General features: G+C 41.3%; 3 protein-coding genes and 1 long non-coding RNA gene across 10 annotated transcripts in view; 1 reads left to right on the top strand and 3 right to left on the bottom strand.

Moving 5' to 3' along the window:
- Positions 1-2,409, bottom strand: part of snap25b (synaptosome associated protein 25b) — a 25,305-nt gene extending 22,896 nt beyond the window's left edge. The window contains exon 1 of the mRNA XM_017476807.3: positions 2,234-2,409. The gene's annotated coding sequence lies outside the window, so the exon portion shown is untranslated. The remainder of the gene's footprint in view (positions 1-2,233) is intronic.
- A 1,004-nt stretch (positions 2,410-3,413) lies between these two features.
- On the bottom strand, positions 3,414-15,017 carry ankef1b (ankyrin repeat and EF-hand domain containing 1b). 3 transcript variants are annotated; one of them, XM_047157503.2, is made up of 11 exons: positions 14,778-15,017; positions 14,180-14,253; positions 12,830-13,229; positions 12,546-12,745; positions 11,649-11,798; positions 11,220-11,343; positions 10,295-11,138; positions 9,310-9,536; positions 8,507-8,706; positions 6,019-6,141; positions 3,414-5,905 (listed from the first exon to the last, which is right to left on the bottom strand). In XM_047157503.2, the coding sequence occupies exons 3-11, from the start codon at positions 13,227-13,229 to the stop codon at positions 5,744-5,746; spliced, it is 2,430 nt and encodes an 809-aa protein (XP_047013459.1). In that variant the 5' UTR covers positions 14,180-14,253; positions 14,778-15,017; the 3' UTR covers positions 3,414-5,743. The 3 variants fall into 3 exon arrangements, with proteins under 3 accessions (XP_047013459.1, XP_017331642.1, XP_047013458.1); XM_017476153.3 differs by lacking the exon at positions 14,180-14,253; XM_047157502.2 differs by lacking the exon at positions 14,778-15,017 and having other exon boundaries at positions 14,180-14,436.
- Positions 15,018-16,780: 1,763 nt separating this feature from the next.
- On the bottom strand, positions 16,781-19,884 carry LOC108269964 (uncharacterized). Its single transcript, XR_001813598.3, has 3 exons — positions 19,810-19,884; positions 17,794-17,933; positions 16,781-17,199 (listed from the first exon to the last, which is right to left on the bottom strand). It is a non-coding gene; the product is annotated as an uncharacterized LOC108269964 (long non-coding RNA).
- A 426-nt stretch (positions 19,885-20,310) lies between these two features.
- khk (ketohexokinase) lies at positions 20,311-27,705 on the top strand. 5 transcript variants are annotated; one of them, XM_017476155.3, is made up of 9 exons: positions 20,311-20,465; positions 21,197-21,313; positions 21,486-21,620; positions 22,814-22,948; positions 23,758-23,830; positions 23,926-24,072; positions 25,174-25,262; positions 25,928-26,085; positions 26,579-27,705. In XM_017476155.3, exons 1-9 carry the CDS (start codon positions 20,374-20,376, stop codon positions 26,665-26,667), a joined length of 1,035 nt encoding a protein of 344 aa, XP_017331644.1. In that variant the 5' UTR covers positions 20,311-20,373; the 3' UTR covers positions 26,668-27,705. The 5 variants fall into 5 exon arrangements, 4 of the variants coding, with proteins under 4 accessions (XP_017331644.1, XP_017331645.1, XP_017331646.1 ...); XR_008396947.1 differs by lacking the exon at positions 26,579-27,705 and having other exon boundaries at positions 25,145-25,262; positions 25,928-25,987; XM_017476156.3 differs by lacking the exon at positions 21,486-21,620.
- Positions 27,706-27,849: the final 144 nt, after the last annotated feature.

The raw sequence follows: 27,849 nt of genomic DNA, 5'->3' as shown, positions 1-27,849 counted from the left end.
AAACTGAAGCTGCGCTGGATCGGGATTACATGAACTACAAACGTTTATCATCTCTGCTGCCGTGTTTGTTCCAGTGTTCATTATCATCAACCATCTTACACACATAGTGTTTATTACACTTCCTGTACTGCTCACTCTGTACACACACACACACACACACATTTTACTTAAGTGGAAATTCTGCCTTTACTTTAACTATGTTGATGTAAGAATGATTGTTATCACTGTAACACAAACATTAAAATTCTCTCATAGGAAATACACGAATAACAAAAACCCCCATAAACCACACTGTTCACGAGGTAAAGTCTGAAAATCACGATTCTCACTCGTTATTCATTTTGATTTGTTTTATAAATAAAACCCCAAACTGATTTATTGAACTACTTTGTAAAAATCCTGTTCTTGTGAAGTGATATTTACTGCCGATCATTTAAGAACAAACAAACGTCTACGAAGCTGTGACTCGGTGCGGTCTGTGAAATGGATCATTCCAGATGTTGAAGGAGAAGACGAGGTGATTAGTTGAGGGTTTGTACTTCAGTTCTGATTAGGAGCTCGACAGGAGAAAAGCTCAGTCTCTCATCGTTATCAGCTAACGAGCTGCGTTTATCCAGACAACAAGTGTTCATTAACACACACACACACACACACACACACACACTGCTCTCACTTTAGACACACACAGACTGTACATCTCAAACATGGTCACTAGCTTATAGTTTTACTGTTTATAGCAGTCAGTAATAAAAGTGTTTAAAATATAAATCTGATTAAAATACAGTGACCTGCAGCAACACACACACACACACACACACACACAGCATGCAGGATCTTTCAGGCTGTTTCCTAAATCACACACTCGATGTGCGTTGCTCTTATGGGAAAAAAAGCAGAGTATACAGTCTATATGTTTCTCTTACACAAAGTACACTTCACTCTATGAATCAGGACACAACCGACACACACACGCTTGCACGTACGCACACACACGCATGCACGCACACACACACACACACACACACACACACACACACACACACACACACACACACGTGCCTCTCAGAACAATGCACACTTTACTGACTAAATCACATGTTGCCTACAGCTAAAGTGCACTTTACTCTATGAATAAGGACACAGCATATATTTAATCCTAACCCCAAAGCATGCATTACTCTAAATGTCCTCTAGAAATGAAGCACACTTCACCGAATCAGGACGCAGCCTATACTCAATTATTTCCCCCCAAAACTAAAGTAAACCAAAAAAAAAGCATGAATCACGACATGGCCTATAATTTTTCCCGAAGCCTACTTCATTCCTTAAACCAAGACACAGCATATAATTTCTTTTAAGAAAAAAACAACACATTTATTTCCCCTGAAGCACAAGTCATTATATGAATCAGGACTTGCTCTGTTTTTTTTTCATGCCTAGGAGATAAGTACACTTCACTGAATCAATCAGGACACAGCCTATAATTTCCCCTAGGAGCAAAGTACATGCTATAATTCCTCTGAAAAACACACACACGTTTGAATCAGGACACAGCCTATAAGAAATAAAGCACACACTGTTTAGGTGCAAAGCAAACTAGCTGATGAATCAGGAAAAAGCACTTGCATTTCCTATAAAACATAAACTTCACTGAATCAGGACGCGCTCGATCAAAAAAGCTCTTCATACTTCACTTTTAATCACACCTGAGTGTGTAAATTAGGACACAGCCCGAGTGAGAAAGGGAGTGTGTGTGTGTGTGTGTGTGTGTGTTAATCTCTGTCACTGTGAGAATAAAGTCATGCTGTAAACTATTAAAGCTGTGTAAGTGTTAATCTTGAATATTATTTTTATGTTCTGTAATAATAAGGTGAATGTTACAGGTGAGCGCGTGCTGCTGAGTGCTGATGTTGATGTAGGTTAATTTCCTGGTTTTTTGTCTTTAGTTCCTGTGGAGCTGTCCGCGGTGCTGAAATCACATTTCTCTCTCAAAGAAACATCAAAAGGCGCACTTTTTATTATTTATTACTGAGTCTAAAATTAGCCGACAACACACACACACACGCAGACACACACACACACACACACACACACACACACACACACACACACAGAGAGAGAGAGAGAGAGAGAGAGAGAGAGAGAGAGAGAGAGAGAGAGAATAATCCTGGTCTGTACGCGGTGGTAAAGTCGGTAAAAGAGAATTGAAATAGAAATAAAATTCTAATCTTACCTTCAGCACTCAGAATTAAACTCGTCCCGTGTGTGTATGTGTGTTTGTGACTGTGTGTGTGTGTGTGTGTGTGTGTGTGTTGCTCTTCTCAGCCCGACTTCAGCTTCTTTCACAACAAATCCATCCTCTACACTGAGCTCGGAGTGAAGCCCCGCCCTCAGCGAAGATGGCGACGCGCCCTGACGTCCCGAAGGGCGTGGTCAACCTGCGCGTGAATCCCCCCAGCAGAGACTCACATTAAAAAACAAGAAATAAAAGTAAAACATTACAATCAGACTGAAATCTTAAACACCTGCCACGAGGAGTCACGTGACGTGTTAATTCGTAATGGGGGCGTGGTCAGGATGTTCATTCAGCGCAGTGGAGCTCTTTAATAATCATTTATTTGATAATAAAACTGATAACATAACGGCATTCGTGTTTAATTAAAATACGTTTTTTATAAGGAAGTGACGTCATTAATATTGCGGCTGTGTACACTAAAGGTCAAAAGGTCAAATCATTGATTAGATTTTAGTTCTCTTTGATTAGATACAAGCTTCAAACACAAAACATTCAGTTTCAATTAAGCTGAAAACAGGTAATTAGCACCAGAGAGAGGGATAGAGAGAGAGAGAGAGAGAGAGAGAGAGAGAGAGAGAGAGAGCGAGCGAGCTCATTGCCTTCCAGCAGAGGTGTGTCTGATTATATACACTCTCAGGCAATCAGAGACACACAGTCCAGTCCCACTGAGACACACACACACACACACACACACACACACACCCCACACACACATAGATAGAGAAACAGGAGTTGATCAATAACACTTAAGGTTTTTATGTCTCAGTGCTGCACATTAACATCCTGTGTGTGTGTGTGTGTATCTGTATCTGTGTGTTAGAGATAGAGAGAGAGATCTGGTCAGAAAATGAGATGGGGAAAGAATCTGAAATATAATCTGGTGGTGGATTCTGTCATATGAGGACGGGACACAGGGAGAGGAAATAAAACAGAAGATAAAGTAAAGCACTGCAGGAGGTAGGTGTGTGTGTGTGTGTGTGTGTGTGTGTGTGTGTGTGAGTGTGTGTCACTCACAGTTGGGCACTTGGAAGATGTTGCCTTTTTGCTCACTGCATATAAATCAAATGCAAAAGTTGTTCATTTGCATATATGCATATTTATTACATTCATACTTGCGTATTCACAGAACTCAATTCGATATTTGCTGATGGTTTCATCACTAAGGACTTCTCCTTGCTGTATTCTGATTGGTTAGGCTATGTCATGTGACCACACAGAACGTTAAGGGTGTTAATGTTATTTATTAAAGTGTGCTTTATTCAACTATTGAGATAAAAAAAAACAAAAAAGAAAAGAAGAGATTTTCAAACTAACATTTCACAGTGTGTTCATAATCATGTGGGGTTTTATTACTCTAACTCCACTCTGCTAACATGTGTTAGCTAATTTTGCTATTTAGCACCCTAGGGGATTAGTTAGCTAGAAAAATGCTATAACTCTGAAGACAGTTCAGGGGAAATGGACGGAAAAAATAATCACATTTATATATGATTAATCAACAGCAATTTACTAACAAACAAGTCTTTTTTTTATTAAAGGACATCACGTCATACTTTTTATCTATTTAAAGTTACATTTGATGTTGGTGAAACCAGTTAGTTCCTGTTGTCACTTACATTATAGCAGCTATAAACACTCATTCCTTCACCAGCCTTTATTCTCTTTCTTTATTCTCTTGCTTTATTCTCTGTCTTTATTCTCTGTCTTTATTCTGTCTCTTTATTCTCTCTCTTTATTCTGTCTCTTTATTCCCTCTCTTTATTCTCTCTTTATTCTCTCTCTTCAAGTTAATATAAGACAAAAGAAGCGTAAACTCCTCTGTCCTGAGATGTCGGAAAATTTAAAGTTTTACTTCTGACTGTTACAAAGCTCTGACACTGGAGACTCCTTCCATACGTTACATAAATGTCTCCTTACAGAAATCAATACTTACACACATTATTTAATCCGTTTATGTGGAGCGTCCGCTGTACACATCCCTGTGAACGAGCCGTTACTATAGAAACGATAACGTATCGGAACGAGATCATTAATATAAACCTGCGCTACTGTCAGAGCTGCTGTTCTAGAAAACTAATTAACACCTCCTGACCAATCACGATCCAGAACTCAGCAGCAGCCGCAGCAGCAGCCGCAGCAGCAGCGTTGTGGTGTAAATGATGAATTTAACACCTTTAGTTCTTTGAATAAAGATGATATGGATGATGAGGAAGAGAACGAGGCCGGCTCTGAGCTCCACGTCTCCAGTTTCTCTCCAGTTTCACGTTTCTGAAGCGTGTTTGTTTTGTTCAGCAGATATTTGATCTGTTCATGAGAACGAACGGAACCGAGGTTCCTCCGAGACGATCCACTTACGTTCCGGCAGACAGCACATTGATTTTGATATCAGATAAAGATATTCTCCAGTCGGGTTTAAAACCCCAGCAGGTGAGATTTATTAAGATGAAATAAAGAAGGAGAAAGAAGGAGAAAGAAGGAGAAGAAAAGCTGAACAACAGAACATCAAATAAACAAGAAATATTACACACATTACACTTAACACTGACAGAGCTGTGCACAAAGCAGTGCGGGGGTTTGATGGAACATGCGTCTTTTTAGTGTTTTAGTGCTTTCTCCACCAGGCTGGATGTTGTGGTGTTAGCAGCATCAACATGATACACAAACACAGACACACACACACACACACACAGACCTTACACTATTCATATTACACTCAGTTTAAGACTGTTGTTAATATATCGACACTGCTGGAGTCATCTAGTGTTTAATTCATTTCTCCACTTTTACTGCGTGTATATGGGTGTGTGTGTGAGTGGGTGTATATGAGTGTATGAGTGTGTGTATGAGTGTGTGTATGTGTATGAGAGTGTGTATGAGCGTGTGTGTATGAGTGTGTGTGTGAGTGGGTGTGTATGAGTGTGTGTGCAGTGATGAGGACAGTATATGGTGCAGAGAGACAGGTGTTGTTCTCAGTGTGTGGTTTGGACCTCAGTGAGGCTCATCATGGATTTCTCATCATCGTCTTAATCCCGGTTATTTTTACTCTGGACAGGAAACACTATAGCGCTCACAGCATCTCCTCAGACAGGCCCACCCAAAGGTCACGCCCACAATCTCGGTTACACCCATCCTCTCGGACACGCCCACCATTTCGAACATACTCACACCCTCTGTCACGGCCATCATCTCTGTCGCGCCCACCCTCACGGACACGCCCACCCGTTTGGACACGCCCACCCTCTTGGTAACACCAACCCCCTCGGTTAAACCCACCCTCTTGGACATGTCCACCCCCTTGGTCAGGCCCACCCTCTCAGTCACGCCCACCTCTCACACTAATGTTCCACAGTTTTTCTTTTACGAACAATGAGCAGTAAATGATAAATACGGACTTCTTATTCCCTTTTATTGATGCATTTAATTTGATACCTTTATTGCTTTATTCATCTACTGGTCCTCAGCCACACCCACTTCCCTCAGCTTCCTCATCAGATTTTTATTAAACGGCATCACAAAGTCACTGAAGTCCACTTCATATGAGAGACGATTCCTCCTGTCCACTCTCCGCTCCATATGCTGAGCAGACGATGCTAACCTCCTCCCCCACACCTACACACACACACACACACACACACACACACACACACACACACATATCTTGCTGCCGATTTTCCACAAAGTTTCAGTGTTTGTTTTTTGTACACTATACACTACACACTCACAGTTTTAGGTGTGAAGTGAATGTCGTGTGTGTTGGAGGTGACGGTGATGTTCTGGTTCACAGTTATGATGTGGTCTTTCAGATTCACTCTTCTCTCCTTCAGGTCCAGTAAGACAGCTTCAGCCTGCACACCCAAACCCACAGATAGACACTATGTACTGCAGTGCTATAGGGTTTGGTGTGTGATGGTATATAATAGAGTATGATGGTGTGAGATGGAGTGTGATGATGTGAGATGTTGTGAGATGATGTATGTTAGTCTAAGATGGTGTGAGATGATGTGTCATGGAGTGTGATTGATTGTAATGGACTATGATGGAGTATGATGGTGTGAGATGGTGTGAGATGGAGTGAGATGATGTGAGATGGAGTGAGATGAATTATGATGGTGTGAGATGGAGTATGATGAAGTCAGATGAAGCATGATGGTGTGAGATGGAGTATGATGTGAGATGTTGTGAGATGGTGTATGATAGTCTAAGATCATGTGAGATGATGTGTAATGGAGTGTGATGGATTGTAATGAACTATGATGGGGTATGATGGTGTTAGATGGAGTGAGATGGAGTATGATAGTGTGAGATGGAGTATGATGGAGTGAGATGAAGTATGATGGTGTGAGATGGTGTGAGATGGATTATGATGGAGTAAGATGAAGTATGATGGAGTGAGAGTATGATGGTGTGAATTGGAGTATGATGGAGTATGATGAAGTGAGATGGAGTATGATGGAGAATGATGGTGTGAGATGGTGTATGGTGGAGTGAGATGAAGTATGATGGAGTGAGATGGAGTATGATGAGTGAGATGAAGTATGATGGAGTGAGATGAAGTATGATGGAGTGAGATGGAGTATGATAGTGAGAGATTTATTATGATGGAGTATGATGGTGAGAGATGGAGTATTATGGAGTGTGATAGTGTGAGATGGTGTATGATAGAGTGAGATGAAGTATGATGGAGTTAGATGGAGTATGATGGAGAATGATGGTGTGAGATGGAGTATGATGGAGTGAGATGAAGTATGATGGAGTCAGACAGTATGATGGTGTGAGATAGAGTATGATGGAGCATGATGGTGTGAGATGGAGTATGATGGTGTATGGTGGAGTGAGATGAAGTATGATGGAGTGAGATGGAGTAAGATGGGGTATGATAGTGAGAGATTTAGTATGATGGAGTGAGATGAAGTATGATGGAGTGAGATGGAGTATGATGGAGTGAGATGGAGTATGATAGTGTGAGATGGAGTATGATGGAGTATGATAGTGTGAGATGGAGTATGATGGAGTGAGATGGAGTGAGATGGAGTATGATGGAGTATGTTGGTGTGAGATGGAGTATGATGGAGTATGATAGTGTGAGATGGAGTATGATGGAGTATGATAGTGTGAGATGGAGTATGATGGAGTGAGATGGAGTGAGATGGAGTATGATGGAGTATGATGGAGTATGATAGTGTGAGATGGAGTATGATGGAGTATGATAGTGTGAGATGGAGTATGATGGAGTATGATAGTGTGAGATGGAGTATGATGGAGTATGATGGAGTAAGATGGAGTAAGATGGAGTAAGATGGAGTATGATGGAGTATGATGGAGTATGATAGAGTGAGATGGAGTATGATGGAGTATGATCGTGTGAGATGGAGTATGATGGAGTATGATGGAGTATGATGGAGTATGATGAAGTGAGATGGAGTATGATGGAGTATGTTGGTGTGAGATGGAGTATGATGGAGTATGATAGTGTTAGATGGAGTATGATGGAGTATGTTGGTGTGAGATGGAGTATGATGGAGTATGATAGTGTGAGATGGAGTATGATGGAGTATGATAGTGTGAGATGGAGTATGATGGAGTGAGATGGAGTATGATGGAGTATGATGGAGTATGATAGTGTGAGATGGAGTATGATGGAGTATGATAGTGTGAGATGGAGTATGATGGAGTATGATGGAGTGAGATGGAGTGAGATGGAGTATGATGGAGTATGATGGAGTATGATAGTGTGAGATGGAGTATGATAGAGTGAGATGGAGTATGATGGAGTATGTTGGTGTGAGATGGAGTATGATGGAGTATGATAGTGTGAGATGGAGTATGATGGAGTATGATGGAGTATGATAGTGTGAGATGGAGTAAGATGGAGTAAGATGGAGTAAGATGGAGTATGATGGAGTATGATGGAGTATGATGGAGTATGATAGAGTGAGATGGAGTATGATGGAGTATGATCGTGTGAGATGGAGTATGATGGAGTATGATGGAGTATGATGGAGTATGATGGAGTATGATGGAGTGAGATGGAGTATGATGGAGTATGATCGTGTGAGATGGAGTAAGATGGAGTATGATGGAGTATGATAAAGTGAGATGGAGTATGATGGGGTGTGAGTGTGAGATGGAGCATGATGGAGTAAGATGGAGTATGATGGAGTATGATAAAGTGAGATGGAGTATGATAAAGTGAGATGGTGTGAGAATAACCTTTTTCTCTGTCAGTGTCTTCTTCTCTCCTGTAGGAGGTGCTTCTTTCTTAGGTGCTGCTTTCTGAGGTGCTGCTCTCACTTTTCCTCCTTTTCCTTTTTTATTATCTTTGCACTTGGGAAGGCTGTCGAACTTTGTTTTGACCAAATCAATGATTCTCTCGTCTCCGTACACACGGGCGATGTCCAAACAACTCTGTCCTGAAAAAAAAAACAGAGAGAGACATAGGTATAATCATTAGAGATGCAAACTCATGTGACTGATATTGACTTTAATGAGCTTCTAATGAGATTTTATTTACAGTAAAGAGATTTTAGTCAGTCGTGTTAAACAGGAATACCAGGGCTGAGCGATATGATATGCCATATATTGTAATATACATTGTATTGAAACATTATGGGCATCGTCAGATGTCAGTGCATAACGGTTATGCAATTAGATAAGACATTAAAATTATATGTTTATTTTCCAACTTGTTATTTGTTTATTTTTCCAGTGTAAGTCATGAGCTTCAGAGCGCTGAGATTTCACACAGGAGGAGACTGTTATTACAGATCTACAGTCTAGTGTTTATAGGCTCCGAGAGGAGCTTTGTGTGTTTGTGTGTGTGTGAGAGTGTGTGTGTGTGTGTGTGTGTGCGTGTCATTAGCGCCCCCTAGTGCCTGTCTGATTTTAATGGTTGATCAAAACAATCATGTTTGTGAATGCATTTTTACAACACAGTTACAGAGATGTTATTCTATTAGTCTCTCTCTCTCTCTCTCTCTCTCTCTCTCTCTCTCTCTCTCTCTCTCTCTCAGTACCCTTGTTGTTTGTGGCCTGTACGTTAGCATTGGATGTGATGAGTTGATGTACACAGCTGAGTCTGCAGCTCTCAATGGCCTTCATTAGGGGTGTGGCTCCGTTTAATGCCACGGCGTCCACCACTGCTCCGTGTTTCACTAACAGCTCCATGATGTCCTGCTGTCCAGCGTGACATGCGTGATGAAGAGGAGTCCACTTAAACTGATCACATGCATTCACATCCGCCCTGCACACACACACACACACACACACACACACACACACACACACACACACACACAGAAGGGATAGACAGATGAACAGAGAGACAGACTAACATACAGGTATATACTGTATGCGTATATGTGTGTGTGTGTGTGTGTGTGTGTGTGTGTGTGTGTGTGTGTGAAGGATAATCCGTGGTTTGGTGTGCATTGTAATGCACTAATCTTCGCATCAGGTGCTTCTTTACCTCCACATTGTGCACTAAAATCGTGTAACGCACACCTAGCCATGGATTATCCCTTACACACACACACACACACACACACACACACACACACACAGACACACAGACACACGCATATATACCCATACAATATATAAACCTATATGTTAGTCTGTCTCTCTGTTCATCTGTCTATTCCTTCTATTCATAGTCTGATGTTCAGTCTGTCTGCTCATCAATGTGTATGTACCTCTGTCTGTACCTCCACCTGTTTGCCTGCACGTCTGTCTGTCTGTCTGTGTGTACCTCTGTCTGTACGTCCATCTATCTGCTTGTGCCTCAGTCTGTCTGTCTATGCCTGTCTGACTGTCTGTACCTCCGTCTGTCTGTCTGTACTGCCATCTGTTTGTGTGTACCTCTGTCTGTCTGTACCTCCGTCTGTCTGCCTGTACCTCCGTTTCTCTGCCTGTACCTCTTGTCTGTTTCTCTGTCTCTATTGAACCTTTTTGTTTGTTCGTTTTGTTTGTATGCAGTAGCCGTGTTGTTGTGCTCAGTACCCGAGCGTGATGAGGAACTCGGCCATCTCGTAGCTGCCGCTGCTGCACGCGGCCATGAGCGGTGTTTTGTAGAAGCGGTCTCTAATGTCCACAGGGAGACGCTGACTGAACGCTAAACACAGCGACTCGAAGTCTCCGGATCGGACACAGCGGTTAATGTTGGTGTAGACCTTCTGCGGCTCGTCAACGTACCAGGCCGAGTCGTCCTCCACGGGGTGAGAAGGTGGACGGTCACGGTCGAATCGCTTCGTATCGGTGAACGGCTGATAAGTCTCAATCATGAACTGCGGACCACCATCCGGTCTTTTCCCCATGATGTCAGGAGGAAGTGTGCAGATGGGCAGAGGAACCACAGACTTCCCTTTCTTCGTCTTCCCTTTCCCGCCCTTTCTGCCTTTCTTCTTCTTCTTCGTCTTGGGGTCGTAGGACGACAGGACGAACGCTTTGTGAAGGTATTGCAGTCCCTTGAAGAAGTCGCTGATGTTAATCACACCTTCATGCTTCTTGTCGTGGTCAGCGATGATCTTCTCCAGATGTTCCCGATCTATGGGAGCGTGATGTTCCTGCAGGACGTACGCAAACTTCTCCCTCGAGACTTTCTCCACAGAAGTGTCGGTCTCCTGGGCGAGCTGGAAGGCTTTCCGCAACGCTTCTTCATGTTCACATGACCAGTCATGCAGCGTGAGAGCCCAGAGCTCGTTGGGATTAACCGCGCCAGGTTTGGAGAACTTTGTAAACACTCGCTCTGCCTTCTGCAGCTCCTTCAGCGCCGCCTTGTGGCCGTGTGCTTTTGCGATCTGACGTGGAACCAAACCGTTCATGTTCTTCAGCTTCGGGTTGCATCCTGGAGGTGAAGTAGATTAATCTCGTTAGTTACAGTTAGAGAGAGCGTGATTAATGACAGAACTGATTCTCTGTAACACACCTCTCTGCGCCAGAAACCTGCAGCACTCAGTGTGACCTCCAGCTGCAGACAGATGCAGAGCCGAGTTTCCCTCCACACACACCGCACTGAAATCTGCCTGGTATGCTGACAACACCCGCAACACCTAATAAACAACAACATCATAATAATAATGATATATCAATAAATAATCCGTCTGGTCATCCACAGCTCCAACATTACTTATTATTTTTTCAAAGAATCATAATAAAAACAACAATATAATAACACATAATAATAACAATAATAATAATAATAATAATAATAATAATAATAATAATAATTATTATTATTATTATTATTATTATTATTATTATTATTATTATCAGGTAGGTATGCAGAATATATGAAGAAGAACCCCAGCACAGTGTTTTATTATATTACAATACGGATCATTTTACAGTCTCTTGCCTGGAAGAATCCTCCGGCTGCAGCGAGCTGAGTGGCGTTCTGCTGCTGTTTATCCGCCGTGTTTGGGTTTCCTCCTCTCTGCAGGATGTGTCTCACTAACGCCACCGAGCCCGCCCTCGCCGCCTCCATCAGAGCCGTCCGCCCTGTTACCTGTACACACACACACAAAGACGTATAAAAGTCAATATAATTTCTATTAACCTCCAGCGTCCGGGGTTCGAGTCCCACCGTGGCCCTGTGTGTGTGGAGTTTGCATGCTCTCCCCATGCTGCGGCGTGGGTAGTCCAGGTACTCCGGTTTCCTCCCCCAGTCCAAAGACATGCATGGTAGGCTGATTGGCATGTCTAAAGTGTCCGTAGTGTATGAACGGGTGTGTGAGTGTGTATGTGATTGTGCCCTGCGATGGATTGGCACCCTGTCCAGGGTGTACCCCGCCTTGTGCCCCATGCTCCCTGGGATAGGCTCCAGGTTCCCCTGTGACCCTGAAGGAAGGATAAGCGGTATAGAAGATGGATGGATGGATGGATAATTTCTATTACACTTTTATCCTTATTAAAAATGCCAGAATCTACAAATATATATGAATGTGCAAAAATATGCAAAACTGCATTTTCATATATTCTTGGTGAGTTTAAATGACAATAATGAATCATGTTAAAACGTAATATTATCTTATTAGAATAAGATACTCAGGTTGTAATTTTACGACAATATTTTCCTCTGCTTTCTAATAATTAGCATATATTATCATATTGTTCTGTGATTGGTTCGGGTTTTGTGATCATAAACAATGTAGTATCAGCAGTCTAAAACTAGTTCAGAGGGTTTAAATATCGTAAATATTCATGTTGGAAAATTGTGTTTGCGCAGAGTTACACTTTTAGTAGAAAGAGAGACCTGATCGGTGGCGTTAGGATCGGCTCCGCTCTCTAAAATCGAGATGCAGATGTTCTCGCACTGCTTGGCGTGTTCACAGGCGAGCAGGAACACCGGTTTCCCTGCGTTGGACACGTTATTGATGTCGGCTTTGCTGTTGAGCGCCACCTGCAGGCAGCGTGTGTGCCTCTTTGACGGAGAGATGCAATAAAACAGCACTCCTACACAGTGAGACAGACAGGAGAGAAAATATTACAATAGTTATAATAATAAATATCTCATGAAGAATAAAGAACCCAGCGTACCTTTCCCCTCGTTATCCACCAGGTTCATGTCAGCGTGGTTCTTTGCCAGGAGAGCCAGCATAGTGTCATGACCGAGTTCTGCGGCGAGTATGACCGGAGTGCGTCCTCTCTTATCCTGGACATCAGGGTGAGCTCCTAGAGACAGGAGGAACTCAGCCATGTCCAGGTCGTTGGAGATGGAGGTCAGGTGAAGGACACCGGTTCCCTCGCTCGGTTCTGTCATATTGATCAGGTTGGGCACCCCGAGACGCACCATCTTCTCCACCTGCGTTTTATTTCTCTCCCTCACTAACTGCAGGAGCTTGTAGATCTGCAGAACCTCCAGACGGCCCACAGGCACTGCACTCCTGTTCATCTTCATTGTCGTCGTTTTCGTCTCCTCTCCACCTCCGTCAGACATCTGAACATCCAGAGAGAGAGAAGCAGGGGTTAATACTCAGTCCAGAAGATCATCATTACACCTCGTCTTTACATTCCACAATTCTGCTGTACCTCATCTCATCAACATGTATCCATAATCTGTTACAGGCTCCGCCCTTTTCCATTCTGCAGTGCATGAAGGGAAGCTTAATCCACATTCTTATCTGGGACGTCTGACGTTCCTTTGTCTACTCAGGGTGTGGGAACCGTTCAAGCTTCTTTCTTTCTCTTTCCTTTCCTCCTCTTCCTCATTCTTTTCCCCTGTATTTCTCTCTCTCCTTCCTGTTCTCCTATTTGTTTTCCCTTCTTTTTTTCTTCTTCCTTTCTCTCTTCCCATATGGAAAAACAATTTTAAAATATACTTATATATAAAATATACGTTTATAGTTTTTGGAAAATATCCATGCTAATGTTTATTAGAGAATATACTACAGTATAAATATGCGTTCGTTATGATCGGGAATAAATTGCCATGCAGTTCACATTTATTCACATACACAACGTTCACTACGAAGGAACTCTATTCTGAAATATAAACATCTCTCTCTCTCTTTTAATCCCTTTCTTTCTTTCATTTCTCTTCCTGTCCTTCTTTCTCTGTAGCCTTTATTCGTTATTTCCTTCATCAATTTGAGCTCCATTAAAGCACAAATTCTTCATTAAATGCAGGGGTTTTTTTTTCAGTCTAAGAGTTTAAGCCGAATCGCTCAATTTCATTTACAGGATTTAATGTAGAACTCTGTAGCCTGAATGAAAACAAACAAATAAATAAATAAATGAAACTAAGAAAAGTGCTGTGTGTTAATAAGACCTGGTTTGGGTGTGTGTGTAGATGGAATATTCGAGTATAAACAGCTCTAATTTGTTAGATAAATGAAATATAATATCAGGTTGTGAAGTAAAAAGTGTGTAATGATCATAATGACTCACGCTGCACTTTTCCCGGGATAAATCAGAGAGAAATGCGGTGTCTGGGAGAGACAGGACTGATCCACTTTGCAGCACTGAAACACACAGTCTGTAGTGTAGTGTTGAATTCATCTCCATGGAAACAGCACACAACATCTAGAGCAAGATTTAACACCCAGGCCTACTGCTTTCAGGAACATGTCTCACCTCTCAGAGTAAATATAACACCCGTCTAACTGCTGTCACTGCAGTGGATCAGGTCTAATCCCATCTGTGTGCACTTTCTCAACTCTGTGTGCCTTAGTGTGTGTGTGTGTGTGTGGGGGGGGGGGGGGGGGGGACTTTACAGAAAACACACATGCAATGGATTCTCCAAATGTAGTGTGTGTGTGTGTGTGTGTGTGTGTGTGTGTGTGTGTGTGTTCTTATTTTCACATGTGGTCTTCACATATACTATTATTCACATCACCACGTGAAAAACATATGATCAAGTGTGAATATGGATAAAGTAAAGATTTATTATAAATAAACTATATTATAAATAAGGATTGTTTAAAATGATGAACTTAAATGTTAAGTCACGGTAGTAAGTCACTCGGTTCTAGAAGTGCTGACTCACCTCCTGTTTAATTTCACTCCTGATTAAAGATTCTTCCGCTTCTAAAGTTTTCTGTTTTAGAGTTGAGGAACTTTGAACCGCAACTCTGCTGTATCCACACCGCGACCGGCGCGCGCGCTAAAGCAGTCGTATAAACTCGGCAGTTTCCGGAAAACCGAAGCAGCTAACGCTGCTGAAAAAAACAGCTAAAACCAGCCTAAGCTGGTTGGCTGGTCTTAGCTGGTCTATCAGCCTGGTCATAGCTGGTAGAGCAGGCTGGTTTTAGAGGGGTTTTGGCCACTTTTTTTTTTTTTTTTTTTTTTTTTTTTTTTAGCTGGTCAGGCTGGTCTTAACTGGTCAGTGTTGGTCAGGCTGGTCTTAGCTGGTTAGTGTTGGTCAGGCTGGTCTTAGATGGTTAGGCTGGTCTTATATGGTCAGTGTTGGTCAGACTGGTCTTAGATGGTTAGGCTGGTCTTATATGGTCATTGTTGGTCAGGCTGGTCTTAGCTAGTCAGTGTTGGTCAGGCTGGTCTTAGCTGGTCAATGTTGGTCAGGCTGATCTTAGATGGTTAGGCTGGTCTTATATGGTCACTGTTGGTCAGGCTGGTCTTAGCTGGTTAGTGTTGGTCAGGCTGGTCTTAGCTGGTCAATGTTGGTCAGGCTGGTCTTAGCTGGTTAGTGATGGTCAGGCTGGTCTTAGCTGGTTAGTGATGGTCAGGCTGGTCTTATATGGTCAGTGTTGGTCAGGCTGGTCTTAGCTGGTCAGTGTTGGTCAGGCTGGTCTTAGCTGGTCAGTGTTGGTCAGGCTGGTCTTAGCTGGTCAGTGTTGGTCAGGCTGGTCTTAGCTGGTCAGTGTTGGTCAGGCTGGTCTTAGCTGGTCAGTGTTGGTCAGGCTGGTCTTAGCTGGTCAGTGTTGGTCAGGCTGGTCTTAGCTGGTCATAGCTAATCAGACTTAACTGCTGATGTTGGCTGGGTAACATATAAGACTAATTCATTGTATTTTTTAAAAAAAATGCTAAATATTCACTGATTGATCTGATTGACAGTCCGTTTGATTAACTGATCACATGATGTCTTTTATTTTTCCTTTCACTGGGTGTTGCGAAGTATACTTTAAATAATCTTCAGGAGCACAAGCAACCATTCAAACAATTTGTTCTATATTTGTTCTTGCAGCCCCTTCATAAAGAACAAACAACATGCAACCCTGTTTGCTCTAAAAACTATATACGAAATAATGAATTGGCATAATTAAAACTATTTCAACAATTGTAATTGTATTTAAATTGTAACAATCAACAATGACAATAAACAGACTTACAGACACATTACACATTTTCATGTTTCCTTTTTTTTTTTATAATGTCTTGTATTTTTTGGGATATGTAATACCCCACTAGCTTCTCCCTCTTCTCTCTCTCTTCTCTCTCTCTCTCTCTCTCTCTCTCTCTCTCTCTCTCTCTCTCTCTCTCTCTCTCTCTCGCTCGCTCTTTTCAGGTGCCTTGGGTTTGAGCCAGTTACTGAAGCAGACTTGAAAATAAAAAGACAAATAATTTATATTATTAAAGTGTCCCTTTTGTTAGTAAAACTAGTTAGAAACGCAAACCATAGTGTCAGATGTAGTCTTTTTTTTTTTTTTTGCATATTTGTCCTTTTTTAAATAAACATATTTATTGTTCATATGAATATCTGGATATTTTGTTGATCAATAAGTGATTAGGTGAGTATAAATGGGGGAATATGAATATGAGTAAAGATTTCTGAGCGTAAAATATTTTACAAACATTAAAACTGTCAACTAATGTAAAACTCTTTAACAAAATTGATTATGTTTACATACATGCATGAATGCATTGAAAAATTCGATTACGTCTCAAAACTTGCAGCTTGGAGGGTGTCAAGGGAATCTCTGCAGAATTTGTAGGACACTCCTTTCCTGACACACTTGCTTTTTAAAGTGGTTGTCCCCCACAATGCCACAGCCATCTCTTAGACAAACAGAGAATCGTTGGTAGCTGAATTAATTTTCTTCCACCCCTCTTCTCTGAGCCAGATGTTTTCTCCAATGTGGATCTTCAAGTCAGAAAATGTTAAATGCGGATTTGCCATAGGCACATCTTAAAGTAAGGACCACTTAAATGTTATGAATTTCAGTGATTTTTCTGATCCCCATTGATTGTATGAAAAAAAAAAAAAAACCCAGCTCAGATATTTTTTCAAAATATATTCTTTTGTATGCATTCTTTTTAGAATAGCATGAGGGTGAGTAAATAATGACAGACTTTTCATTTTGGGGTTAAATAGTCCCGTAAGGGTAGCACAAATTAGCTAAAATGTAAAAGGATATGAACGACCTCCGTCGACCAGGAGTGGGGGAAGTTGTTGTGGGTCCACTGGATCTGTGGGCTCCGAGAATTACCCCATTTCATACTTTAGATTGCAGCTGCAATTGAAAACGAGGCTGTGAGGGATAGGCGTACAGTCAGTTCAAAAGGTTCTACCATCTAAATGTCCTAGATCTTGTCCTATGGTCACAACCCATGTTTTCTGTTTTTTTAACTGGAATATTTTTTTGGCATGAAATGTTTTTAATATTTCTTCAGCTTAATAGTACATTCAACAGCCTGTAGGTCTGTCTCTCACAGCTAGTGGTAGGTGTAACATGATTTCAAATCAATTAGTTAATGTGATCTAATTACTTTTTTTGGTAAAAAAAAAAAAATGTAGTCAATTAGTCAAAATATTACATTACTTGGGTTACACATGGGAGGAAATGATGACAAAATCTCTAAATGAGCAGCAGCAAAAATGTCTGTTTAATTCTGAGGGTCAGAGAGAGAGAGAGAGAGAGAGAGAGAGAGAGAGAGAGAGAGAGTAGAAAATGGTCATGTATGACATAAAATAGATTTTAATAAAGGACTAATAACCTTATTAGGGGGGAAAAATTACTTTTTTGATGTATGCATGTATTGAAATAAATGGACTGGGAAGTCTAGAAGAAGTGGTGTAAAAACGTGAGACAGTTACACTAATATACCTCGCCATCCTTTATTTCATAAAGGTTTTCTGATTCTTTATTCCGAGGTGGGTTGTTGCTCTCTGAACTAGTATTGGGCATCTCATCAGATGTTCTCTCATCATGTGTGGTGGTTCCATTGTCTTTAAGAAAACATGGACCTTCAACCAAACAGACGACAATGATTATACACAGATACACACACACATACACACACACAGGAGTTCGTCCGTCGATTTTGACGGCGTCTGAAGTTTCCGTTTCTGCCTCCATTATGGAGAACACAAACTGGAACTCGACTTGCGCGTGAACTGGATGATAGTGAGGAAGACTTGAGCAGCATTGGCCTCACTCTCACTTCCCGGTGACCGCTATGATCCAGTGGCAAGATTGAGTCAAGACGACTGAAGATGGCCCCCGGGCGCAGTGATTCATACACCCATTCATACACTACGGACACTTTGGAAACGCCAATCAGCCTACCATACATGTCTTTGGACTAGGGGGAGGAAACCGGAGTACCCGGAGGAAACCCCCGCAGCACGGGGAGAACATGCAAACTCCGCACACACAGGGCCACGGTGGGAATCGAACCTGGAGGTGTGAGGTGAACGTGCTACTAATAATGGTATTTCACATTAAATTAACAATCACTAAATATTAAAACACCGTTCATTGTCCTGTGCCATACTAAGCTAAGTGTCTTTTCATAAATCTCTAGGGTGAGCCTGTATCAGATTTCTTTGGTTTGGATGAATTAGATGAGCCCGTTTTCAGCATGTCTTCTGGAGATACAAGATCTGATGACACGGACAGTGAAAGTGAAGTTCAAACTCCGACAGACAATCCATTTCACAAAACTGGCACAGACACAGGGATGGACACAGTTCTCAAAATCAACAGGCTCAATCACAAAGGCAGAGGCTCTGCTGTTGATAATGAGGTATGCTGCTGTACATAATATTACTGGCTGTCAACTGGATGACTTGCTGAAGCTTATTAATTTCCTTTTCGGTAATGAAGTAGTCCCAAGGTTCAAACATATGTTTAATAAGGTATTTAAAAACAGCTCAGAAATAATTGTTTCATCTTTACTGTAAAAGCTGCGAATCTCACATTGGAGCACAAAAAATAGTTACTGGCCAGAACATTACACAGTGTCCATCCTGTAATGAACCAATTGTAATCAGTTCTTTAAATAATGGTAGATTTTTCATCAATGTGCCAATTGCACCACATATTCAGAACATTCTGGAAAATCCATAAATTCAGGAGCACCTCAGCTATCGATGAGACAGGCCACACAGTGTCGAGAATATTATCTCAGACATCTATGATGGAGTTATGTATGAAAAATTGTCACAACCTGGTGGAATTCTTTCAAATTCAATCAATTTTTCCTTCAATTTTAATTCTGATGGGTCCCCTGTATACAAATCTTCAAAATTTTCTATATGGCCTATACAGCTACACTTGAATGAACTGCCCCCCAAAATTCTATTTAAGCATGTAATCCTTGCTGGTCTCTGGTTTGGAAAACAAGAACCAACTATGCAAGTCCACCTGAAACCATTTATAGAACAAGCAAAGTCACTCATTTCTAAAGGTGTGTTGTGGAGAAAAAATGGCGTTCAACTAAACAGCAAAATTGTTGGCATCTGCTGCTGTGTATTTATTATTATATAAAGGCTATGTCTGTTTCACTTGTAATTTGTGTACAAGTCTATTGAATACTGAAATTTTCTAAATAAAGTAGCTGACTATATTTGGACAGACAACTTATGCTGAATGTATTTGTTCAGACAATATTTTAATCTGCTATGATTCATGGCATGCTACAGTTTATATGTTCTAATTTATTTGTGCATCCAGTTTAATCATTTTGTTGTAGAATTTTCCAATATAATTTAGATTATTAACAACTGAAATAAGTAGTTTAGGTATGCTACCAAGCCTGCCTGACTACCCTTGTAATTACCCTTATCAGTAGATAGAACTAATAAAACAATCTAATTAGTAAATAGGTAAGATGAACACCAGCCTGACGGGGAAATCAGCTGACCCATCATTTAAAACCATCTGAACACCAGCTTTGCCAGGCTGGAAGATCAGCTGACACACCGACCATCTAAAATATCTGAACACCAGCTTTGCCAGGCTGGGAGACCTGCTTAAACCAGCTACATCCAGCTTAAACCAGCAAAGCCCAGCCAAGCAGCCTAGGCTGGCTTTAGCTGTTTTTTTCAGTAGGGAATAATAATAATAATAATAATAATAATAATAATAATAATAATAATAAACCGCAAAAAATATTATTAGTTTATTTAAAAACACATTATTTGCAAAATTGTAAAATTACAGCCGCTTCAACACGGAAGTAGGAAATTCAGAGCGCTTTGAACACACTCATACGCAGACTTCCGCCCTTCCTCCCTTTTGACCAATCAGAGCGGGGCATGCACTCAAACGCAGACTTCCGCCCTTCCTCCCTTTTGACCAATCAGAGCGGGGCATGAGTTTACCTTTCATCCCCAGTCCATGGTCCTCTTATCAAACTACACACACACACACACACACACACACACGCACAGAGTGTAAAACATGGAGCAGAAGAGGATCCTGTGTGTCGGGTTGGTGTGTTTGGACATCATTAACGTGGTGGATAAATTTCCGGAAGAGGACACGGACACCAGGTTTATTCACTGAATAAAAGAATGGAATAATATAATGTTATCCTGTCCGCTCTAACGGCGCAGTGAAGACAGGGGTGAGAGGGTTACAGGGTTAAAGTACAGAGCTGTGTGCATGATAAAGGGGACAGGACATTACTGCTGGAGTGTAGCTTATGCACTGCAAGGCTAATGTGGCTAACAAGCTATTTAAACCTATGAGCACCAGTTAGCGATGTGCACAATGCGCCATGCAAAGACTTAACAGTGTGATACTGTTATAACTCATTATACACTGTCATAAAAGTTTATTAAACCCTTCTACTTATGCAGATTTTGCAAACGTTTGGATCTGAAATAACTGAAGGTCTGATCTCAGAAAAGCTTCAAGTGTGCATCAACTTACATCAACATATATCATCTTAAATATCATCTTATTAATATAAAATATTTGTGCTCCAGTTGATGTGATGTGATTAATAAAATAAAACCACACACTGATCACTTTGGTCTTTGCAACTCATTCATCCGACACTGACTTTGGGCGGGGCCTGATCTCCTAAAGCAATCAGGAGACACGCCCCTTATAGCGTCGTCCAATGATGTCACTGCTGATGTCACAGAGTGAATTATACTGTCAGAAAAACTTTAAAGTGAATTTATGTTAAAATGATCTGATTTTCTGATCAGAGCTTGTGTATAGACAGAACTCCATTAAATACTTGTGTGTGTCTGTGTGTGTGTGTGGGTTGCAGATGTGTGTCCCAGAGGTGGCAGCGAGGTGGGAACGCCTCAAACTCCTGCACGGTTCTGTCTCTGCTTGGTGCTCCCTGTGCCTTCATGGGTTCTCTGGCTGCAGGACCAATTGCTGAGTAAGTTCTCTTCGTCATTTACCCCCCTGCACTCAGACCAGTAACCGTACCTTACCGTACCGTACCGTACTGTACCATGCTGTACCATACCATGCTGAGCACTGGGTACTTTATACAGGGATTTTTTTTAGTGTGTGTGTATACACACTCTTAAATACTTTGTTCACTTCAGCTTCATCCTGAATGATTTTAAAATGTACCACATTGACGTGTCTCTTGTTACTGAGCATGCTCAGTGCTCATGCCCCACCTCCGTCGTCATCGGCAACCAGACCAGCGGCTCACGCACCATCCTGCACATGAACAGGTTTGTGTGTGTGTGTGCCCATACGTGTGCCCGTGTGTGTGTGTGCCCGTACGTGTGCCCGTTTGTGTGTGTGTGTGTGTGCCCATACGCCCATGAGCGTGTGTGTGTGTGTGCGCGCGCGTGTGCCCATACGCCCATGAGCGTGTGTGTGTGTGTGCGCACGCGTGTGCACGTACACGCTTTCTTGCTTGCTGTCCAGATATCTGAAGAGAAACATCATGCGCCCTTGTCCACTTCTCCTTGATTGAGTGCACTTGTCCATCATAAGGGCCGTTCTGTGAAGATCAGTAGATAAGCTTAGATGAGGATGAAGTCAATGGTGATGTCACAATTTGTAATCAGAAACACTGCTAGATTAGCATGCTAGTTACAGAGATCGGTTGCTAGTAAGCTAGTTAATTTGATTAACATGCTAGTTACAGAGATCGGTTGCTAGTAAGCTAGTTAATTTGATTAACATGCTAGTTACAGAGATCAGTTGCTAGTAAGCTAGTTAATTTACAAGCATAGGTGTAAAATACTTTACAAAACACTAATGGAGCTGCACTGTGCTAGTTAGTAAGCTAGCTAGATAATTAACAAAAAGAAAATTAAGCTGGCTAATATGTGTGATAGCAAATGATCAGGAAAAAAAAATAAAAACACTAAGATTTTACGATATTAATTGAGTTTAGTTTGTCAGAGACTTAAATGTAACAAAAAAAACAATATATTAGTGATATTAGCAAATACATTTGCTCATATTGATAAATAGAATTTATATAAAAAAACAAATCTTTAGTAGTAAACAGGTTTCTGGGGCATTTTATTGTAGTTAGTAAATTAGTTAGTTAGCACAGTGGCTAGTTAGCAAGGTAGTCTGTTTGTGAAATAGTACTCTGCTAGTTAATTAGAACACTAGCGATGCTAGCATGTTAGTAAGTTAACGAGCGAGTTCAGGGAGTAAATCTGAGAGGAAAATCACTTTAGCTACAGCTCGTCCCCTTGAAAGTGCACACTCAAGCAGTGTAGTGAGCTGATGCTTACTTCTGCGCACTGAAGGGAAGTTAGCGAGTTTGCTAACTTGAATATGGCAAAAAAGGAACACCCTGGTGAATAATCTCACTGCGCTTCTCCACGTCAGCACTAGGTGGCGCAGTGATGCGTGCGCTAACTTAATAAACCTGACCTTGTGCTTTTCTCTATTTTGTTAGCTTCATCGTGGGTGATTTTAGCCGCCGCGGTGTGGATATTTCTGGTGTAGCGTGGCAGCAGTGTGGCGTGACGCCGTGTGCGTGTTGTATTGTTTGTCAAAAGTCAGGTTCCCGCACCGTGGTTCTCTATGACATGTAAGACGATAATAATAATAATAATAATAATAATAATAATAATAATAATAATAATCTGAAATAATCTCAACAATCACATGACCATCGTACGCTAATATGTGGTGATCAATCCTCTGTATGCATGCGCTAATCCACGATATTCCAGAGGAGACCAGTTTTATACCTGTTAGCTAACATAACATGGCTTGCATTGGTCAGCTAGCATTATTTAGCATTATTCTGCATTGTACTTCAATATTGTGGTATTGTATGATGTCTTTGTGACACGGCATCATGAAGGATTTGCTAAAAAAAATAAATAAAACAGAAGTTTATTAAAAGCCTGCAGTGGAGCTGAATTTAATTTGCTCAAATTAACAATTTTAATAAATCAGTATGCTAATTCATCTGCTAATTCATATGCTACAGTTGTTCCTAATTGAACTGTTGTAGATGAAATAATAATTTCATATTGAATTTTAAATCTAATTATTTCCTAAGATGTTTTTAAAAAAAAATGTTTATTGTTTATCAGACATAAAAACACATACACACAGGCTCTTAAAGTGAAAACAATTAATAATAATAACAATACTTTATTAAAACACCTTTTAGTAATAATACTTAATACTTAATTATAACTAAATAAAACAAAATTGAAAAGAGCTATATTTAAAAGATCTCTCTTAGGAGTGGAGCAGAAATTTCAGCCCCACGTTTATATTTAAAGCTCTGTGTGTGTGTGTGTGTGTGTGTGTGTGTGTGTGTGTGTGTGTGTGTGTGTGTGTGAGAGAGATGAGTTTCCTGATTTCTCATCTCTGTTGAATTAGAAACCTGCCTGATGTTTGTGCAGACGATTTCTCACAGTTGGATCTCAGTCAGTATCGGTGGATTCACTTTGAGGTGAAATTGATCTTTTGTTTTTTATTTTCAGTGAAACGTGTTTAAAAGGATTGACAGAAACAAGAGAGAGAGAGTGTGTGTGTGTGTGTGTTCAGGGTCGTAACGCTGATGAACAGGTGAAGATGATTGAACAGGTGAAAAGCTACAATGCCACACAGGAAGAGAAGAACAGGATCACCATCTCCGTGGAGATCGAGAAAACCCGCCCCTCTCTCTATCAGCTCTTCCCCCACGGAGACGTGGTACAGTCCGACTTCACATCAGTCCGACTTCACATCAGTCCGAATTCACATCAGTCCCACTTCAGTACAGTCAGACTTCACTACAGTCCCACCTCACACCAGTCCCACCTCACTACAGTCCCACTTCAGTACAGTCCGACTTCGCTACAGTCCCACTTCGCTACAGTCCCACTTCAGTACAGTCCGACTTCGCTACAGTCCCACTTCAGTACAGTCCGACTTCGCTACAGTCCCACTTCAGTACAGTCCGACTTCGCTACAGTCCCACTTCAGTACAGTCCGACTTCGCTACAGTCCCACTTCAGTACAGTCCGACTTCGCTACAGTCCCACTTCAGTACAGTCCGACTTCGCTACAGTCCCACTTCAGTACAGTCCCACCACACATCAGTCCCACTTCACTACAGTCCCACTTCAGTACAGTCCAACTTCGCTACAGTCCCACTTCACTACAGTCCCACCACACATCAGTCCCACTTCAGTACAGTCCGACTTCGCTACAGTCCCACTTCACTACAGTCCCACTTCAGTACAGTCCGACTTCGCTACAGTCCCACTTCACTACAGCCCCACCACACATCAGTCCCACTTCACTACAGTCCCACTTCACTACAGTCCCACCTCACACCAGTCCCACTTCACTAGAGTCCCACCTCACACCAGTCCCACTTCACTACAGTCCCACCTCACATCAGTCCCACTTCACTACAGTCCCACCTCACACCAGTCCCACTTCACTACAGTCCCACCTCACTACAGTCCCACTTCACTACAGTCCCACTTCACTACAGTCCCACCTCACTACAGTCCCACTTCACTACAGCCCCACCTCACACCAGTCCCACTTCACTACAGACCCACTTCACTACAGCCCCACCTCACACCAGTCCCACTTCACTACAGACCCACTTCACTACAGCCCCACCACACACCAGTTCCACCTCACACCAGTCCCACTTCACTACTGTCTGAATTCACATCAATCCGACCTCACTACTGTCTGACTTCACTACAGTCCGATTTCACTACAGTATAGTAAATGATAGTTATATTTAAATATTTTCGAGATATAGGTGTGTATGTCCTCCTGTGTGCGGTGCAGGTGTTTGTGAGTAAAGACGTGGCGCTGCATTTCGGGTTTCAGTCGGCGTCCAGTGCAGTGAAGGGGTTTTACAGCCAAGTGAAAGACGGGTAAGATGGGCCTCTGAAATGAAATGAATATCCTGTTCATACACTTTAACACAGTTACACAATTAACATCGTTCAAGTTAACAGTGTTTGTAATTTTTCCTCGTTTTTTGTACACAACTATAGTTTTACTCTGTTTAAGAGGTGTTTGGTTTAAAGCTCATGGGAAAGGGGTTCTGTAGCCGGTACAGTTTGCTCTACAGGGAAAATATAGTCAGGTTTATTTTCTTATGTAATAAAATGTTTATTTCTGTGTTTTAATCAAGACAGACTTCACCTGGAATTTAACCGATAGTGGAATTAGATTTATTTCTAAAGCAGACTGCAGTTTATCAGAGAGCAGTGATGTATTTTATTTTCCACTAGATGTCACTAGAGAGCTATTCTTCTCCATTCCAGCTTCGCAATCAAATCTATTTCAAAATCTGACTATCCTAAAGCCCTGTTTTTATCAAGTGAAAGTGCACTCTGTGTGTGACACAGGAAAATCATCCAGGAGCCCATTAAATCCGATCTAAAGTCAGACTTTTTTTTATATTTAGGAGTGCAACAGGCCTCACACTAATGCAATATTTCAGATAATATATGGAGTAAAGGGTGTGTGAACAGGAGATTCAGATTGAGTGTCAGTTCTGTGGGATGGTTTATATGTGAGCTCGTGTGTTCAGGGCCGTGCTGATCTGTGCCTGGGCCGAGAAAGGTGCCGATGCGATGGGTCCTGATGGTACTGTAGTGCACTCTGACGCTTTTCCTCCTGAGAAACTGGTGGACACACTCGGAGCTGGAGACACTTTTAACGCCTCGGTCATTTACACCCTGTCTAACGGTAATAACTAACTTAATATTTGTTCAGTCAGGAATAAACCATATAGAGGCATGCTTTTATAGGAAAATAATCACCTTCACGCTGGTAGCAATAACACACACACACACACACACACACACACACAGAGTGTTTATTACTTTTATATCATAACATTAAAATAGTTCTGATTGACTCCAGCGAATCACAGTCTGCCTCAAATTACATATTCATGAGCTGGGAAACTGATTGGTCCTTTAATTTGACTCTGTGTTACTGCGACCCTAAACATCATCACTGAGATCCAAAGCTCTGAGGATTTTTACTGTCGGTGATGTAATGCTTATTAACGAAACACCTGTCAATCAAGCGTTTCTCCTGAATATGCAGATTCGCGGAGGGCCACGCCCACACAGCCGAGTGGAAAAACAGACATGGTTTCTAATAAGGTTCATGTGTTTGGAATTAAAACTGTGAGAATGAATGAATGAAGTGTTGTTGTTTTCCGCTCCTGCAGGAGGGTCTTTACAGGAAGCGCTCACATTTGGCTGCCAGATTGCGGGAAAGAAATGCGGCGTTCACGGCTACGACGGGATCCTTCAGTGAAAACTGAGCTGAAGATGCAGATGTTCAGGAAAATCACGTGCGGTTTAAACGCCACGTTCCTGCCGATCAGAAGCTTTAACAACATCAGTATACAATCTTTACGGTAAAGAGGCGTTCATTTAGAAGCAGGTGTTTGGGCCTCGTTCCAAATCTTCACTTATAACACACCCTTGTACATTGCCCTTAGTTGAGTTCCCTTTTAAGGGTGTAAGGGGAAGAGGGTCAGATGAGGGACTTTTATATTTCCAAGAATATTTAATTCCTCCAACTCTTTTTTTTTTTCCCTGCACACTGATGATGATGTCACTAATTTACTTTAGCAATTTATCCAAATACCAGCTATATAAATATCGAGTGAACTTATTAGCATGCTAATCAGCTATTAGGCTAGCTAGTAAATTATCGAGCTGATAATTTACTGTACAAACAAACCTGACCGAAACGTTTCCCTGTGAAATCTCACTGTGAGATATTGATGTATTTATTTTTTAAAAAAACAAACAAACACTGGATATTAAACACATTTTTTTTTAAATGAGCCAGTTCTATCAATTCATCTGTTCTTTACATTTCACTGAATGCATGTGAGAAATTCTACATAAATATTCATTAAAAGTATAAAAAATAAACATAAAACCGCTTTTGCTCTGCGTTCAGCATCTCAACATCACACACAGTCGCTTCAGTTCCCGGATCATCATCATCATCATCATCATCATCATAATAATAATGAAGAAAGTGCATGAGAAATAAAAGTATAAAAGAATATAAGCACATAAAAACAAAAGAAATAATTAACAAAGAGTTTGAACAAAAATAAAATGAAAACGGAAGAAATAATAAAGAATAAAGTCTAAAACATCTTAAGCTGCTTTTTAATCGGATGTAGTGTGTTTGTGTGATCTCGGTGTGTGTGTGTAAAGTGTACAAATGTCCGTTAGAAATGTAATTTAATCGAAGTTGAATTCGGTTTCCACAACTGTATTATGTTCAAGGGAGATTCTTAATTAAACAAAATAAAAACAACCACAAAAAATTCCCAATGTGTCGTCTCTGACTGGAACACAAGCTTCATCATCATCATCATCATCATCGTCACACACACACCTACACCTCCCTGAGCAGTGCACTGTGTAGTGAACAGGGCGTGTTCTGTACGTATCAGCGTTTACACAGCTGGGG

Source organism: Ictalurus punctatus, chromosome 9 (assembly GCF_001660625.3).
Source record: "Ictalurus punctatus breed USDA103 chromosome 9, Coco_2.0, whole genome shotgun sequence".
Classification (NCBI taxonomy): Eukaryota; Metazoa; Chordata; class Actinopteri; order Siluriformes; family Ictaluridae; genus Ictalurus; species Ictalurus punctatus.
Note: the sequence above shows the minus strand (reverse complement) of the source record. Positions and strands in the feature narration are given on the sequence as shown.